A 19,057-nucleotide genomic window follows, 5' to 3' on the forward strand; every position below is an offset into this window, starting at 1 on the left:
CCTTGCCTGCCACAGCGTTACATGACAAGACCCCTCTGACAGGAATTGCTTTTGCAAATAGGCCTAAATTGGTCACAGAATTAATATGAAGCTCAACACTAAGAGTGAGATAGTACTGCACACTTCTAATAGCAGATGCATCAGCAGTGTACATTAGGTGGCACTAGTGGATTCTGTTCATCAATAGGATGAAGTTAGAAAAAAGAATAATCAAAAAGTGAAGTTGAGGTATTTAATGGATGCATTGAAAGGAGAGAATTGAAAGAAATGACAAATGACTGAGAGAAACGCCCTGTAAGAAAAAGAGTTATATTTCATGGAATGACAGATGACTGAAGGCTTGGGCGAGAGGGGCTAACAAGGACGGGGGAGAGAGAGCGAGAAACCAGACATTTGCAGCCTTCCCTGCCCCCTCATCAGTCTCACGGGAACAAGGGATTATGGAAATGTATAAATGCAAGAGAGGGGGAGTCTGACAGACAGACAGAGAGGAAGAGAGAAAGGCAGAGGAGAGAGCAAGTAAGAGAGGGAGGGAGACCTAGCGATGCTATTGGCTGACCGTTATAACATCAACCGTGATGGAAATATTTCTCTCGCAGTCTAAGAAATAGAGGAAGAGAGACAGCCAGAGACAGTAGACTCAGGAAGCACATTCAGGTCTGTTTTCAAAATCTTTGAAAGGGATCAAAAGAAGGGAGAGTTAAGGAAGAAAGATAGAAAGCAGGGTGCACAAGGAGCAGGAGCGATGATAGTGAGGTGGACTCACTAACTTATGACTCCTGAGGGGCTGTGGAGATTTTTTTTTTTTTTTTTTAACTTGAGAGCAGGAGTGTTTTTAAAATCAACACAAATGGGTTTCAACATGTAGACACTCTGCAGGCTTCTGTGTAAATATTTCCCTGCTAGAATTTAATCATTTAACCTGCACATCAGCAAAGACAAGTCTTCATATTTTTGGAGATATCTGAGGGATGCGCTTGAGACAAACATGCAGAGCAGAGAATTCTGACATGGTGCCGACCCAAATTGACAGAGAAGAGGAAAGAGTGGACTGTTCAGTGGCAGACACGTCTCCTACCAGACACAGGTATTTGCTACTCGATATTAAGGTCAGTCAAGATGTCGATCCGTGCTAATTAAAACTATCAATAATGTATTCTGATGTTGCATCTGTGAGTCCTCTTCGATGTGTGATCCTTTGATTCAGTTAGAAAATTTGCTGCCTCAGTGATTTATATTTCTTACTTTGCTAAATCAGCAGACGCAACTTGTAATTTGCTTTGTAATGTGTAACTGTGTAATGTGCAAAGCAATACCTTGAATCTTAGCTAGGACGTAAGTAATTACTCAGCAGTTTAGTAATAAAAATAAGTAAAGACTCTGTAAATAACTCACAGGCGTGAACCTGTTAACTATGACTTGGAACTATATGCGTCATTAATGGTGTTCTGGATCGAGAGCAACAGATGAACTGAAAGCCATACAACAAACTGCTAAACTACCACAAGCCATAACCATTCTCGCTGTTTTTACTGCTCTTAATATCGACGAGAAACCTGTGCTTCTGCTGTCGGCGTGTCAGTCAGACACTTGGTGGTTTGTGAGGGGGCAAAAAAAAAAAAAAATGATGTGTAGGCTTTGTCTAAAGAGAAACTACAGGGAGGAGGAGGAGGAGGAGACAGACATTTTCCCTGTCAGAGACTGAAAAGAGGAGCACTGGGCCAACGGCAGACTACTGTGGCCGTGAACAAACATATAAGTGCTTCCTAGATCACAGCAAGGAAGGAGCTGTCCTGCTGTCAGATTAACAAAAAAGAGACAAAGACATAAAACAAGTGAGCAGTGAAGCTACAACATCAGCTGATTATTGATTGTTACTAAAACTGAGTGCTTTACCCACCTGGGCAATACAGACCCAGCTTGCATCAAAGGGGAAAACCAACAATAGCCTCTACCACAGTAAAAGGAGGAGGGAGAGTGACCAGTAGCCAGAGAGAGGCAGAGAGCAGGGAGCAAGTTTCCTTCCTCTCCCTTGACCCGTCTCCTTGTCAGGCTGGCTGGCGCAGCCATGGCGTTCACCTTTGCGGCCTTCTGCTATATGCTGACCTTGGTACTGTGCGCGGCTCTCATCTTCTTTGTCATATGGCAGGTGAGTGGCACTGTGAACACACTAAAACTAAAACTGACACACGTAGGGCCTGTAGCATCCCACAGTGGCAAACGAGCACAGCCACCTACATACAGGTGTACACTGCTGCCAGCAACATAACATACACACTTCAGGTCCTCTAGAGATAGCGCCATGCATTCAGTGTCTCCGCTGAATCCAGAAAAGGTGTAACTGTACTTATCAGACGCTTCAAATGACCTCTTAAGAGCCACCAAATAAAAAAGTACTGATTCCAGCTGGCTCCATCTCTCCACAAGCGACTTATGATCCCAGAGCACTGACAATAAACATTTCCTCACATTGTTCAGGTTTCAGCGAGCTCCAAATAATGAGTACAGACATTCAGCAAAATACAGTGATCATAAATCTCACCGCCAGACTGTTGTGAATCTGTCTGCCTGCAGGCATTTTGAGTGGAATTTGCACAGATATCGCTGGAGACCAGTGTGCTCGGTGTGCTTGTTGCACAGACTCAACAAACACCGCAGCTTTGATCTCCCACCTTTAACATTCCCTCCGTGGAGGCAGGAACAACGCAAAGCACAAAAACGCATCATTATGAATATAGGACTTGAAATGACTAACGTACCAATTGACTAAGTGGGTGAGACTACATATGAGTCAGTGTGTCTGCGTGTGAAAGAGACAGCGAGAAGCCTGTGTCTGGCTCAGCTCTCGACCATGTGACTGAAACGCTTATCAACCTATGATTTTGTTCACCCCTTCCCCCAGTCTGCTTCCACCCACGGGCTCAGCACCCCAACTGTATGTCGCTGTCAACCAATCAGAGCCTTCGTTCACTGGTATAGTAACCATGGTGCCCACTGAGGGGCTCATCATGTCGCCATGGAAACTGCATCTGTTTACAACAGAGCTAATTGTGAACGAAGGCGAGGGAGAGCCATATAGGCTCATATAGTATGTGGAAAGAGTTCTCCCTTCACGCCATCAGTCACCACTGATGTTCACTTACCTGCAGATGATGTCTGTTTGTTATGGCTTTCCAATGAGCCATCAAAGGCAAGCTTACAGTAGCTCTTTAAAACCTGAAGTGATGATAAGCACAGCGGGTGGCCTTTACATTCAGAATTATTGGTGGTTTTTTTATAGAGCTATTAATCAGGAAGCTAGTGAGAAAAATTGTCCCGCCTCTAAGGCGGCAGCAATTCAGTGCATCTGAACAAGGTGTTATGAAGAAACACTCAGGATAGTGTATATTCCAGTAACATATCACAATGCTCTTAAATATGAAACCAGGAAAAATGTTCATTTGTATACCTTCTTAAATTTCCAACTTCCTAAGCATGACTTGTAAAGAGCACTTATTGGATGAAGCCTGACCTTTGTGTTGATATTAATTTTCCAGCGAGACCTTAATTACTGATCTTAATGTAAGAACCAAGCCATATATTTATTCATGTGCGCCGTTGCAATGAATTTGTCTAATTCTCCTACAACTTTTCATAGTTTTTTTTTTACACAAATTGGCACAGTGGTGTGGCACAGATAATGCAGAGCTGTGTGGGGGTCAAGTAACAATCCAACTGGCACTTACTCAATGAGAAACTGGGGAGCAGTTTCAATCAAAATTTCTTTTGCACAAGCATAGAAAAACTACATAATCATACACAATGTCAACACAACATGACCTCCCTAATAACAAAGGGCAAAAGCAAATGCCTGCATTTACATATGCCATTAAATCGCCACATGCACTCAGGCAAAAGTGGCTGCAGCTGTGGAGGATTTAGGGAGTGCTATCATCCCAGTGCAACAATGTACAGCCAACTGAATCAAACCAAATTTTAAGAGTGAAGAGAAGACAACAGCTACATTTACACTACAGTAGCAGTGTGGTGGTAGTGAAATGAAAACAAGCTCACTCATGTCCATTATTTTTCAGATCATTGCGTTTGATGAGCTTCGCACAGACTTCAAAAACCCCATTGATCAGAGCAATCCCACCAGAGCGGTAAGAACCCTGCAGTTTCACTTCTCGCAAGGATGATCAAACCTTCATGTGCAGACAGAGAAATCCCTTTTTTGTACTTTCAGGGAGAATATGAGCTGAAGGTTTCACCCCAGAAATACTGCATATGATGCATATTTTCAAAGCACAGTTTACATTTTTTTTTTTTTTGCATTTATTTCACAAATAAACACAACAAACGCCTTTTCAAGCTCGCAATTATGTTATGTAAAAGAAGGTTTGGGGATTTTGGAGCAAAAGCTTTCACATATTTAATTGAGCTACATTTAGCCTATTCATTAATATTTGTAAATCAAATATTTGCTCTACTTTGAAAACACTAATCTAAGCTTCCAGGTGATTGCTACAGTAGCACCCGGGCAGTGTTTCCCTGAATGCTCATTTGTATGCAGATTGAAGTAATCAGCCTCCTACAAAGACAACGGCTCGTTGGCTTAATCAGTTACAGAGATTCATGCAAATGAAGTCACTTTTTATACAATGAGCTACTGTAGTGCCGCCACAATAGGAGTGCAATTTGTTTCCATCTCACTGTAACAAGAAGAAACGTATTCACTCGAGTCACACTCAATCCAAAATGAATGATAAATACCAAGTGATTGAAAGTTAGCGCAAGTATTTATCCTCTTATCTTGCAGAGCTGCTTATGTACAGTATGTATAATTTTTCTTCTGAAGATTAAATAACATCATGAGTCAGTAGTTAGAGCTATTATTCGCTTAGCAAGTAACAGCAGCTGTGAATATCATTTTCACAAGATAGCTAATGTTCTAGCAATCATGTGAACCTGCATCTGAACTGCAAAGTGAGAGTGATGAGGAGTGGGAGAGGAAACTGTGAAAACAGACTGTAGGAGTGTGAAGGCATGCCAGCTACAGGGGGGTGGACACAATAACTGTAACACCTGTAAAATATAATGCAATCAAATACAATGGAGTCTAAAAACCACAGTCAGTGTTTCACTTTCCTCAAGACAAAGATTGAGAGTTGTCTGACAAGCACTCAGCATCTGAACATTTCCGATTATTTTAATCATAGTGGGATGTGTATCGAGGCTACTCTGCAGGACTGATGACAGCCTAAACATGTCGTCTGATGTCACCATTTCAGACGTGTTCAGAAATAACTGGATCTGGCAGGACGTGAGGCTGCCAGTCTCTCCCAAAATCAATAAACTGCGCAAACAGAAGACAAGCGAAGGCAACAGCCATGGAAGATAAACAGCAATTATATTTGTGGTTAGCTGAGAGCAACACATGTTCGCTCGAGTGTGGTTGTGTATAAAAAGGACAAAAGCGGTCAATATTTGTCGGCAAGAGAGAAATGATAGAAAGACAGCGTGGAAGAGGCTGAATGCCTGTTTTTAAATCAGATTTGTGTGTAAAGCCTTTAATCACAGTAACAGTCTCAAAGGGAGAACCACCCCATCCATAAGGAGCCTTTTGGCGTCTCTTTCCCTGCAAAACAACAGATTTAAGGATGCCACACTCTTGACATTTATTTCTTTTCAGGCCTTCTTTTGTTTCAGCAGCTATAGAAAACTTATGAGGCAGATTGCCAGTGAGATCACTCATTTTATTCTCTGGCAGTAATTGCTTAATTAGATTACCGATCTAACTACAGCACTCTTTGCCCTGTAATTGTTGCTCCTTTATCTCTTCTGCATATTGTGAAATGTCTCCGCTGCCTTTGATTAAGGTCCTAAGTCATGCTTCTTTATTGGAACTATTAAATTTTCAGAGTGAATTGGATGACCTGACACAAATAGGGCCACCTCGGGGAGGCTACAGGCTGTAAAATCTAAGCAGCACAACGATTTACACCGACAACAACAAACCATCAGATGCACACTAGCTTAGCTGGCACATTTGCTTCTTAAATATCAGCGTTGTGGATGAAGAAGCAAAAAGGGAAAAAAAAAAAAAAAGAAAAAGGAAAAAAAACTACACACAGCACAGAAACAACAGTGAGGCTGGAGAGCCTGTGTCTAATCCAGGGCAAAATCCACTTCCCCTTTCAGGTCACCAGCTTTAATTTATGTCCACAGACTCATAAAAGCTGCGTGTTGCTCCAGCTAAAGGGAGCCGATATCACCAGCTGGTAACTAAGATAGATGCCTCAATATGTCAGAATGAATAGACATGCTTATCCACTTGATATATTATATTTAACAAAATAAACGAAGCCAAGCAAATTTAACAACCCCCGTGTTAATTACCAGACCATTGATGTTATTGTGTAACTGCTTTCTGGTGATGGAAACAGAGTAAACGAGGCAAACGAAGCAGAGTAAAACATCTAATTTGCCTTGCTGACTAATCAATGGACAACCAAAGAAAACATCAGCACGAGAGGCAAATATCTGATGTCAGGCCGATGCATGGGAAGATGGATGGCTTTAATTTTAAAACTGATAATTGAGCCTTCTTGAATGGCTCACAAGAGACTCCCAGCTGATAGCTTTACAAGATAAGGTGGGAGACGTGTGCACAGGGTTTTTCCTGCTACATGAATTGTGCCTCTGAAAGGTTTCAGCCACATAAATGGAGAGGAAAATCACCAGCATTATAATCCCTTTTTTTTTTAATTAATCGAGCATGAATTTATTCAAGCATAATATACATTTGTGTTTCTCAGATGTTAAAAATAACAGGAAAATATGGTTTCTGCCACACAGGGTAGCACACATCCCATAGTCTTTATACAGATTCATTTTGATACTGGTACTATAGGTAAGCACAGGTATGATTGATGGCATTAATTAAGGCTCTGGAACAGAGCTGTCATTAATGCCATTAATAACACCTGTGTTTAACTCATATCTCATGCCAAAATTGCTGCTGTGAAACAAGTCTATTAAGATCAGGTGCACAGTCCACCCTCGAATACCTATTCAGAGAAATGAAAAAAACAAAGTTATTATTAAAACTAAAAATAAAAGTTGACCTAAAAAAAAAAAAAAAAGGAATATCTGCTGGAAAACTAAAATAAAAGTTAAAAAGAAAATATCTTTAGTTTTAGTCTTTGCAAGTTTGGTCAAATTAACCAGCAACACCAGCACAAGGATGTACTGGTGTGTATGTTTATTGAGCTGTACTGTTCTGAACTTCTGACAAACACCACCCATATCATAACAAAAATATGTTAAAATATGTATGTTATATATGTGATGAAAACCAACTCTGGAGTTTTTTTTTTTTTTAAAAAGCAGGTGGTTAGTTAATTACTTAGTTTTTAAGTGTATTTTTCACATACTACTCTTGTTGGGTGGGAGTCCAGTGTAATATACAGCTGCATGCATCTTTACTATACCCATAATATTGATATTTAAGCAGGAATCTTAGTATGAAACTAGCCATCAGATTCAATGTTTAGATATGTGTCTAAAAAAAAAATCCTTCAAAATAAAATTCTCTCCGATCTACGAGCATCTATTGTTTCAACTCTGAGGCTGTTATTTCTGTTAGGCATGGACGGCAATATGCTGACTGCTGACTGGACTGTCTTTATATCCTCTCCACAGAGAGAAAGGATTCTCAACATTGAAAGGATCTGCAACCTGCTTCGCAGGGTGAGTAATAGTTGTTTTTCACCTGCTGTTGGTGGATGACTAAAGCAGAGGGGCTTCACACAGCTGTGACCATTTGTCTTTTTCATTGTGAGGACCTTGACACACAACGATTCACATGGAGCCCCTACAACACACCATTACCGCTCCACAGGCACACAGTGATGGAGAACACTGACACAGTCCAGGTCTTGTGTGCATTTTTTTTTTTTTTTTTTTTACATTTCAAGGCTTTCAGAAAAAGAACTCGGTGTCCCTGAAAGCTCACATGCTGTGGAGGCCATTTTAAACATGCCTGTGCTGGAAGATGGCCAGTATCATTAGATGTTTCCACTCTGAAGTTATTAAAAAAATTACAACTACAAGAGCTTTAATTCAAAGAGGGAAGCTAGCATATTAATTGTAGTATTAGGGTCCACATATTCATGTAGTAAACAGAATTGTCTTAACAGGTTTACTCTGGGTTCATACTGTTAGCAGTGATGTAATTTTCTTGGTTTTTTTTTTTTTGGCACATTTTTTTTTTATCCAACGGCTTAGAGCAAGACAATGAAGTGGGACTGATACATAACCACTCTATTACAATATTACTGAAGAAGAAATTAGATGATCAATATTATTGCTGCAGTGCAAATACAGTTTCAGTTACTGTTAACTGCTGCACAGGGAGGCGTCCATCTCTGTTTAATCTAGCCTGGTTATTGGACTACGTACGTAGGTATCAGCGATACTTGCTCTAACCAACCAGTGGTGAAAAAATAGTCCCAATAAAAACATTCAAATGATATAGAAACTGATAGTAACAGTAGATGGGACCAGTTAAGGCTTGTCATGTCAAAGAAATGTGAGCATTTAAGAGTTGTTATTTTGCAGATATAAGCACCGTTTGAATCAACATCAAGATCAAATGTGTACTCGTATGTGAAGCTGAGAAGCAAATTTACACTGAATTACAATCTGATGCTGTAGTTTCATGTTTTTGGGGCTTTACAGCAGAGATTACATAAAAAAGATGGACATTAGAAATTGTAATATAAATAAAATTAATTTGTAGAGCACTTATCAAAACCAGCATTATGAAGCGCTTCCCCCAAACACACAATAAACAAATAATAGACCTTATTTAAAAGAAAAAAAGTGTGCCGATACCAATTATAAAAACAATTTGCATATTGATTAAAATAGACCATGCAAGATTGAAAAATGTAATAATAATGATAATAATAATAATAATAATAAAATACAGTACGACTCCATGGTAAAGAATAAATTGAAATTAACATAAAAATGAAAAGTTAAAACAATAAATTAGAGTTAAGCTAAGAATGAGAAAAAGATGTAATAAAGACTATAATAAAATTTACAAGCTATAAATGGGTGATTTAAAAGAGGACACTGAAGAAGGCAAACCGAAGTTCCTCAGGTGGGTCACTCCACAACGATGGAGCGCTCGATCAACATCACCCTCTGGTTTCTGAAGCCTCTTTGTGGAGGCCCAACATTAACAATTTAGCAATTTGAGTTTTTTTGTTTGTTTGTTTGTTTTGTTTTGAAGCCAGATGTTACCATATTTGAGTAAAAGCACCAAGATACCAACTAATTAGAGGATAGTTAGCATGGTTAGCAAGCTTCATCCATAGACGGTGCAGGTGCCAATGAAAAATACACATACAGACCTTCTAACTAGCGCTAAGTAACAAACACTCACCAAAACCTTAGTATGAACTCTCAGCAGACCGTTTTATCTGTAAGATCATTCTCTTAAAATGTTGCAGCACACTGAAGTCCCAGTCTGTAATTTGAATTGGTGCAGGTGAAGACTAACAGTAAAAACTTTAAGGCGAAAACTTTAAGATGAAATAAAAAAAAAAAATCACCTCCTGTAAAGATATTATGAAGGAGTAAATGTATTACTGTGCAGCAATCAACAGGGATGTCAACAGGCTTGTGTAAAGCTGAGGTTTTTAATATGGGATTATATGGGGACTCACTGACTTGTAAAACCAACTTCAAGTGGCCACTCAAGGAACTGCAGTTTTTGGTACTTGCATGCTGGCCTCATTTGGCCCAGACATTTCTGTGTTGGTTCGTTCTCAGTGCTCCCATTGCACAGTTTTTGGCTGCTATGAGCTGCTATTTTCAGAGAAAAGTTCAGAAAAAGTGACAACACACTCCCTGCCCAGCAAGAAACACTAAAATCTCGATGTGATGTAACTTGTTTCTGTTGGCCCTAAATTGCCCCCCCAAAAGTTTTGCAATAACTGTATCAGTTTAATCATCATTGTTGCCATTTTGTAGCCAGCTTATACTGTTTGCCTGCCTCCAAAGAGTCCAAATCCCATCTCTGATTATCTCAAATGTTTTAACAACCCAACACAAGACTTGTTTGAAACACAGGAAAAAAAGCAACTTGAAAAATGTATGTCAAACTACATCACCTTCTACCAACATAAAAAAAAAAGTCTACACGTGTGAAAGCATATTTGCACCCGTAACAGCAGCTAGCCATGAGTAACAGCAACACCTCCCGTGTGAAAGTGTTTGCCCTGCAGTGTGGTCTTGTGCACTGTAAGTTGCTGGAGAGTGATCACGTAATCATTTCAGGTTCTTCGCAACGTACAAACCTTTAAAGTGCATCCATCTTGTGTTTCTTATTAGTTGGTGGTACCGGAGTACTCCATCCATGGTCTTTTCTGCCTGATGTTCATGTGTGCTGGAGAGTGGGTCACACTTGGCCTAAATATCCCGCTGCTCTTCTACCATCTGTGGAGGTACGGTCCCATAACAGATGTCTGTCTAGTTTGTGTTGGTGTGCCGAGTGAGTGAGCCAAACCTCCTGCTTTTTCAGGTTTTTTCATCGGCCCGCTGATGGCTCAGAGGTCATGTATGATCCTGTCAGTGTGATGAACGCGGACATTCTCAACTATTGTCAGAAGGAGTCGTGGTGTAAGCTGGGCTTTTATCTGCTCTCTTTCTTCTATTATCTCTACAGGTAAGTGGGAGAATTGCAATCTGTTGCCTTATAGGTGTGCTGTACTATTTTTTTCACTGATTTTGCACTATTTCCTGCTGTAGTATGGTCTACGCCTTGGTGAGCTTCTAACAAATTGGAGTGATGGAGAAATAAAATAACTATAAGAGAGAAATAGAGAACAAATGGAGACACAAACTCTTCCTTTCTCCATGCATTCTGACCTTTCTGGCTTTGGTCTTTGGGAGTCTAACCTTGGACAAAACATGAAGACCAATCGGAGTGAATGTGTTTTTTTTTTAAAAAAAAACCTCCGTTCGATTGTATCGTTGTATCCCAGATACTGCTGTTGGACGACCGGATAAAATCTTGAAGGACTGAAATGATGCAGGTGTTTGTGTTGCCTTTGACCCGTTATACAATTTAACAATACTTCTGAAGGGCTGGATTTTCCCCACGCTGCTCTTAATAATCCAGTCGCTCAACTCACTGTGAATTTCCAAACACTTAGGGACTGGAAAATGAGAAATTATGTCTGTATTCTTTGACTTTGACAATGTACTAAAAGCAGGATTGTTTTGCATACAGGAACTCTGACATCAAACCGTTACTCTGATTGTGTTGCAGGTCCACAAACTGTAAGAAAAGGGTTAGCACTGTAAGAGATTTAACAGGCCTGGCACTAAGACAATGAGTCGGTGTGTGCACAGACACCTTTAACCAGGATGGGGGATAAAGATTTGCCTGATGCTAGCCTCTGCCAAATGCAACACTGTAAAAAAAAAAAAAAGCAAGGAATTATACAGGTTTGGCTTAAATAAGTTTGAATTTAAGGGTCATTGTTTGCAATGTGCATTCAAAATAGGTTTGTCCGTAGGTCAAAGGACATATTTTACGCTACATGCTAGGTTCACGCTTTCCAAAGAGCTGTAAGCTCAGACATGCCAAAAGTTGATCACTGAAAAGCATTGTGCCAAATAAAAAATACAAATAAAAGTGATGCTAGATGGTAGTTGCAGTATTTTCCAATCTCAAACCTTATCTTTAATTCTTCTTTCTTTAACAAGTGTTTTATTTTGGCACAATGTTTTTTTCCTTGAAAAAAAAATACTTTAGTTCTGTTGTATTTTTTAGTGTGCAGGAAGCACCTTATTCCTATTTCCAGTGAAGTTTATTTATTCATCTGCATCTATACTATAGTCATTTTAGCACAGCGACTCTTCTCTGATCCGAGGTAGAATAGCATAGTCATCTCATGTACAAAAAGCAATTAATAACAGTAATCTAGCAATGTAAATTGATTCATGAGACATACCAATCCAGTGTTGTTCAGTGTTTGTAACAGCGAGTGGGACAAAAGTGGCAGATGAGACAATGATGACTCTGTGACAATGTTTCAGCTGTTTAAGGCGTGTAATGATGATGAAGTCATCCCAGTACATCTACAATCGTACAGCTTCAAAGGAGACACATGTAAGACGCTGATGTTGCTGATCACCAGGATTTGTAAACAGCCAAGCCTTTCCTCAGCTGCTGTGTGTTCATTACATGGATCTGTTAGCAGAGAAGTGATGGTTCAAATGTGTGATATCAGCAGGAAAACAGAAACTCTGGGGGCCCGAGCACAAACTGTGATGTTTGTTATGCACCGACTCCAGGTGTGGTAAATGTTGGCGTCTAATAGACAAACTGTGGGCTCAGTTAGGAAAAAATTGAAGTAAGAAGTCTCCAGAGAGCGCGGGTGGGCGTTTCTCAACTGCTAGACGTGGCTGGCTGTAATCGGTTACCTTGCCCCCAGCCCTTACTAACCATGTCTTACTGTTAAGCAATGCCCACTTAAAATCATGGTCTCGACTGCTGCAGCCTACTGAAGTTCTTATTATGCAGAAAGAGTTGCAGCAAAAAATTAGAAATTGTCATGAGATAGATGGTTTGATCAGTGACACTAGTGACAAATTCCTTGTGATAGCGATATATGAATTTGCTTTCTAATGAAAACTACATCTACTGTCTGTAGCACTCAGCCCCAAGCCCATTTGTTTTGTTTTTTCACTGCAGTTTTAGCAAATGTCCATCAAAACAAGGGTAAATGCAATATATCTCGAGGACTATTTTTTTAGCAGTGGAATAATAAACATTTTTTTGCATCAGCACTTTTTCCTGCAACAGCACTATGTTTATGAGATTGATAAAATATAAGCCCCATGCTCGTTCATCGAGACAAGTGTCATCCAGTGAAACAGTGGCGGGATAAAATGTGTCGGGCCTTCGCTATACAGGTAATATTCATAAATCAGTTGATTTATGGATTCTTAATTTTCACAGAATCTGTTGGCAATATGGAAATGATGAAATATCGCCAATATCATCCTTTAAATGGTTTTTAATTCCTAATATAAACCTGTTCAAAGTGTCTTTATTAACTGAGTAATACAGTGCATTGCATACAGTGTGCTCTGCATTGCAAGAAGCATCATTTCTTCAAAGTAATATGTCGTATATTAGCCTCATTGCAGAAATTTCTGAAGTTTTAAAAGCATTGATAACCTTTGTTGTTAATGTAGCTGTGCTGTAGAGGTTCAGCACATACATGCATATGTACGCACACAGCCTTATCTCAGTCAGAAATCATGGCATACAGAGAGCAAGTCAAACTGCCTGCGTGATCCGAATTGCAAGCACTGAAGCAATTTCAGTAGGCTGTCAGTGTGTCTGAAGACAAGACAGTATATGTTGTTCCAAAAAATGTTGAAAGTAATCACAGGACGCTGAGACCTCAAAACTCTGCCAACAGTGAGAGCGTGTTGAGTCCAGACAATCGCTACAAAAAGCACAGGAACACGAGGAGAAAAGGGAGAAATGCAGCTTGGTTGAATGTCATTATGTAGTTGCTGTGAACAAAGCCTTTTAGAAAACTGTATTTGAGTATAATTATTTGTATCTGTCTTTTATACATTTCTCATCGACATATGCTACAGTAAATTTGGTGGATTACTTTATATATATTAGGTTACACTATGATGTACAGCTGTTCACATGCCATATTCTAATAAAACAGTAATGCCAAAATGACTGTCTCTGTACTGCTTCTTTCCCGCCTGTTGAGGGTCAGCATTTTTTTGTCCATCTGTGGGGCAGATATGTGGTGCTCTGCCTGAGATGTGCTGGAAGAGAAAAATATAACTCTGAGGATGATGATGAGGACACTGAGTGGTGCATTAGATGAGGGATAGAAGACAAACTGCCTCATCGAAAGCTGTTGAAAAACAGCTGCATTTAGAAGCGGTTCCAGAGGCATTCACCCAACCTCTCCAAAAGGCACCAGAATAACTGAATTCCTTCTACTAGAGAGGCAGCAAAGAGAGGATTAAAGCCTTTCATTAACGTCTGTACCTCCAGAATACTAACATTTCAAATTATAGAGCGCTGGATGCCTATTAGATTACATAACAAAACTAAGCTGACAGAGTTCGTCTCCACGGAGAGACATCATCACTTATGAAAATGTCAGTGTAGCTATAGAACATTTAAAATTCATAAGTTCTGACTCCTGAGAGAGAGAGAGAGCGAGAAAGGCATAACCCAAATCACTGAGTGTGGGTCTAAGCTGGCTCTGGGACTCATTTGTAGAGTCTGAAATGTTTGCCAGGTTATCACTTGTTTAAATAATGATTCAGACAGAAAACAGAGAAACAACAAGGCTTCAAGTTGGCGTTTCCCTCTGTTTGAAGAGGACAGATCTTTCTCTGCTGTCACCATGGAAACTAAACTGTATTAGAAATTCCTGTTGACTCACTCTGAGGCTGAAAACACAGAAGAATCCAATAGAAGTTGGTGCACATGCCTGGCAGCACTGCTTCCCTGCCCAGTGCATTTATATTTATTACATCCACTACATACATGCCAGTTTCATGTAAGCACTTGTGACACCTGCTTACACCGAGACACAGGCAGGCGCAGACACACACACACAACATTCAAGCACACACAAAAGCCCGCTCACTCAGCGCATGCATCTGTTTCTCGTTTCGTCTCATCCCACGACTCGCACTGTTTCACACTCATCATCCCGGGCTCTTCCTTTTTTCAGCACCCTCCACCACCATAATTGTCTCAACTCCTTTCCCCTCTCTCCTACGTCTGTGCACTCTCAGCGAGGCGTTACCATGGAAACTGGCTAACAACTGATGGGCTTGAAAACGTCAGGATCGGCATACACAATTGGCAAGCACGTGCACACTCAGAGGTGCGTGCACACACACACACACACACACACACACAGATGCATGTTGTGCACATTCATTATTATGCAGTTCCAGGTTGATGCATATTATTCTGACTCTATAACCATGGATACACAGGAAAAACATGAGACACACTGCACGCTGAGGGCACGGACTTCATAATTAAACATACAAAGTTTAATGTTAAGTTTATTGACAGAACAGAACAATGACAGGAGTACAGCAGACACAAAGACATGACAAGAAATCAAAACTAAACAATTAAATCAAGAGAGGGTTTAATTAAAGAAACAAGGAGACAAAGAAATAAATATTTACTGACTGTCCTATTTTTTTAATGCACCCTCGCATTGCTGTCAAATGCAAAATGATTTTGTTTTGATATTTATTATTCACAGACTCTCCACATACAGTGGGGCGTTTTTATGCTTCAAAAATCAAAACAAACAAAAAAAATCAAAATGTGAGCTGCTTCCAGCTCCCTTATTCACAAAGGGTTACCACAGCAGGTGGCTCCACTTATTTGATTTTTTTTTTTACCCCGGATGCTCTTCCTGATCCAGTCTTCAAGGATTTTGTTTTTCCTCCCAGGATCGAACTGGGGATCTTCTGCGTGTTAGGCACAAATGTGTAAACCGCTGCACTATGGAGCCACTAAACAAATCGGCCCACCGTACTGAGCTCCTGAAGTTTTAAGATTGTAGAAGGAGCAGATGTGCCGTCTTAGCAGTTTCTTTTTTGTTTCCAAAGATGTGTCAAAAACCTGTTCACACTTATGTTTTTATTTGGACCGTGCATCGTCCGTCCAGACAGAGACATGAGCGTGACTCACTCTGTCAGCTCATTTATATAAATACCCACCACTTTCATCAAACTAAATACTAACTTCATTTTCAGTTCCTGGCCTTAGAAAGTCATGACTTGGCTGCTGTTGGCTTTTTACTTTGCAGTGTTATGTGAGATTGCTTTAAGATGAAGCTTCCCAAGGCACTTTTAAGACCATTTCATAAACAGAATATCGCTCGCCTGTAACAGCCTTTTTAATCAGAGAAGTCTGCTCATATCTAATTTTAATTTTCAATTTTCAGATCAAATTGAATATATTAAATGCATGAAGCCCTTAGGCTGAGAAATTTTTTCCTCTTTTAGTAATGAGGATGGCAGTCTGATTTAAATCTTGATGACAGGCTAGTGTAATCTGATAAGTGTAGTTTAACACCTGAAATATCTATATAATGTTTAATTGATACACATGTCAAGCAGCCTTTCACAGATCAAACAGTATCAAACTGATAATAATTTACAGAATAATTTGGCAGGCCATGAAGGATGGCCTGCGGTCTTTACCCACATTGGTCAGAAACAGCTGCATGTTAGCTGTCATTATCTTCATTAAAGATGGCTGTGTGTTTGGATGGCATCGTGTCAATGAAATAATGAGGTGATATAATGTAATGCAATAATTTCATCAGTTGGTTTGTGAAGTCTTGGTTCAAAGCTTTGAGTCTGGCATTTTGTTTTTATTGAAACTGAAACATGCCAGGGGTGACTGCTCACTCTGTATAGAGTGTACGCTGCTTTAATGCCTATTTTCTCTCAATGCAACAATACCTTACAAAATAAATGTCCTATTGTATTAAATAATGCATAAACAATAAAGATGGCGATATGTCATTAAGCGGCTGAATAAGTACAAATGTATTTACATTATAACTCAAGGTTGAATGTAACCATAAATGACTGTAATGTACAGACAAACCAGTGTTGGGCAGAAGTAAAAATACACTATATTGACTCACCCATCCAAATCACTGACTCATTGAACGAAGTGGTAGGCCACGTAAAATGACAGAGTGGTGTCAGCGGAGTGCACAGAGGTCACCAACTTTCTGCAGAGTCACTCGCTACAAAATTCATGCATAGAGAGCTTCATGGAATGGGTTTCCATGGTTGAGCTGCTGTATCCAAGCTTTACATCACCAAGCGCAATCCAAAGCATTGGATGCAGTGGTGTAAAGCATGCCGCCACTGGACTCCAGAGCAGTGGAGACGTGTTCTCTGGAGTGACGAATCACGCTTCTTCCTCTGGCAATCTGATGGATGACTCTGGGTTTGGTGGTTACCAGGAGGATAGTACCTCTCTGACTGCACTGTGCCAAGTGTAAAGTTTGGTGGAGGGGGGATTATGGTGTGGGGTTGTTTTTTGTTGGGCTCGGCCCCTTAGGTCCAGTGAAAGGAACCCTTTTAATGCTTGAATACCAAGACTTATTGGACAATTTCATGCTCCTAACTTTGTGGGAACAGTCTGTTCCACCAGACTGCGTACCAGTGCACAAAGCAGGTCCATAAAGACATGGATGAGAGAGTTTGGTGTTTGGAAGAACTTGACTGGCCTGCTCAGAGTCCTGGCCTCAACCTGCTAGAACACCTTTGGGATGAATTAGAGCAGAAACTGAGCCAGGCCTTCAGACATCAGTGTTTGACCTCATAAATGCACTTCTGGAAGAATGGTCAACAATTCCCATAAACACTCCTAAACCTTGTGGAAAGCCTTCCCAGAAGAGTTGAAGCTGTTACAGCTGCAAAGGGTGAGCCAACATCACATTAAACCCTATGGATCAAGAATGGGATGTCACTCAAGTTTATATACGTGTGAACACTTTTGGCAATATAGTGTAGGTAATCAGGAATTGAACTACATTTTGCAGTATTTTGCTGGTAGTCCTCAGTGATACAGACCTACAAAATGGTCAGCAATCTCCTGGCAACCGCTGGTTGTGTATACCCAGACTGGTTGGGGAGTAGTTGCTGGAGACTGCTGGCAGGCACTAGGGGAAATCTTTTGCAAAGAAGGTGCTGCACCAAAAATCTTTTTTGATGGCTTTGAATGCAAGGAGATTGGAACAGTCACCCATAGCTTGCATGGAAAATGCTGATTTGTGTGCACTTGCCAACTATTTGCCATGTTCTAGGCCTGTGTGACTGAGGTTTAGCTTACATACGTAGTAATTTAAATACTTGGATTACTTGTCTTAAGAGCTTGAAAAAAAGCAACTGGACTTCTTTTTTTTTAAGATGTTTCACTTCTCATCCAAGGGACTATCCCCTTTGGAGGTGGTCATTGACCCACTATTGATCATGTGCGTCATCACATGAGCCAAGATGTGAAAAAAAGGCGTGGGTCATACCACCAGGGGTTTTTGGCGAACCCACTGTGAGACTTTGAGGCAACCTGAAGTAAGGTGTGAGTGGAGGTTGAGGTGCCCGGGAAGAGATCTCATGACAGCACTGTAGGTGGCTGACTGCTGGTGTCGTAAGCCACCTCTGTTCAGTGATGGTTGTTTGCAGTGGACATAGATACTTCTTTTACTCCTCTTTCAAACCATCTGTCTTGTTGGTCCAAAAAATGTGAACACTGGCATCCTCAAAAGAGCGACCTTTATCCTTTAGGTGCACATGTACAGCCAAGTCTTGTCCTGTCGAGGTGGCTCTTCAGTTGGATTTCTTTTTGCCATTTATTGTGTGATACTGGAACAAGAAACAATTACCGGAACAACAAAAAGGAACAAAAAAGATATCTGGCTGTTTTTTAATGTGTTGAATCTGAATTTGTAAACAATTATATTAGGTTTTGGTCATATTCATTACTGCTATGTATTAATAAAAGCACAAAGAAGTGGTGCAAACTATTTTAAGGTTTTCTAGTTAACTGAGTTGGCTGGCTTGATGCAATAGATCTACAAAACCAAAGCTGACATACCAGGTGAGATATGTTGTTTTACTGGTTTATGTATGATGTGTACTGGGTACTTTTTGCAGTTGACTCAACTAAGTGATAGCTTTGGTGTAATCCAGCCTTTTCTATTGTGAAGTAATGGGTAGCTTCCCTTATATTGTAAATTAAATCATATGAATAAGATTCATAATTAAATTATCAAGTGTGCTGAAAGCAAAACAGAAATAACAGAGGAAAACTACATACACAGTACATATGCACAAATATATGTATACACATACGCTATAAATAGCTAAGAAGCTTATGCAATAATTCAGCATGAGTCTAGCCACCATGTGGACATGCATTGCATTATAGAAGCATGTTCCTAATTAGCAC

The 19,057-nt window shown here is 40.1% G+C and overlaps 1 protein-coding gene across 1 annotated transcript; it reads left to right on the top strand.

The window, feature by feature from the left end:
* Positions 1-1,847: 1,847 nt before the first annotated feature.
* Positions 1,848-13,704, top strand: cnih2 (cornichon family AMPA receptor auxiliary protein 2). Its single transcript, XM_030746747.1, has 6 exons — positions 1,848-2,149; positions 4,074-4,142; positions 7,684-7,731; positions 10,387-10,499; positions 10,577-10,720; positions 10,804-13,704. The coding sequence occupies exons 1-6, from the start codon at positions 2,069-2,071 to the stop codon at positions 10,829-10,831; spliced, it is 483 nt and encodes a 160-aa protein (XP_030602607.1). The 5' UTR covers positions 1,848-2,068; the 3' UTR covers positions 10,832-13,704.
* Positions 13,705-19,057: the final 5,353 nt, after the last annotated feature.

This window comes from Archocentrus centrarchus, chromosome 14 (genome assembly GCF_007364275.1).
Source record: "Archocentrus centrarchus isolate MPI-CPG fArcCen1 chromosome 14, fArcCen1, whole genome shotgun sequence".
Classification (NCBI taxonomy): domain Eukaryota; kingdom Metazoa; phylum Chordata; class Actinopteri; order Cichliformes; family Cichlidae; genus Archocentrus; species Archocentrus centrarchus.

Excerpts from the sequence above, each read along its gene's own strand:
- cnih2 (XM_030746747.1), top strand. The coding sequence starts at position 2,069 with ATGGCGTTCACCTTTGCGGCCTTCTGCTATATGCTGACCTTGGTACTG. Across the intron at positions 4,143-7,683 it reads AGAGCAATCCCACCAGAGCG|AGAGAAAGGATTCTCAACAT; the intron begins GTAAGAACCCTG and ends TCCTCTCCACAG. Across the intron at positions 10,721-10,803 it reads TTCTTCTATTATCTCTACAG|TATGGTCTACGCCTTGGTGA; the intron begins GTAAGTGGGAGA and ends TTCCTGCTGTAG.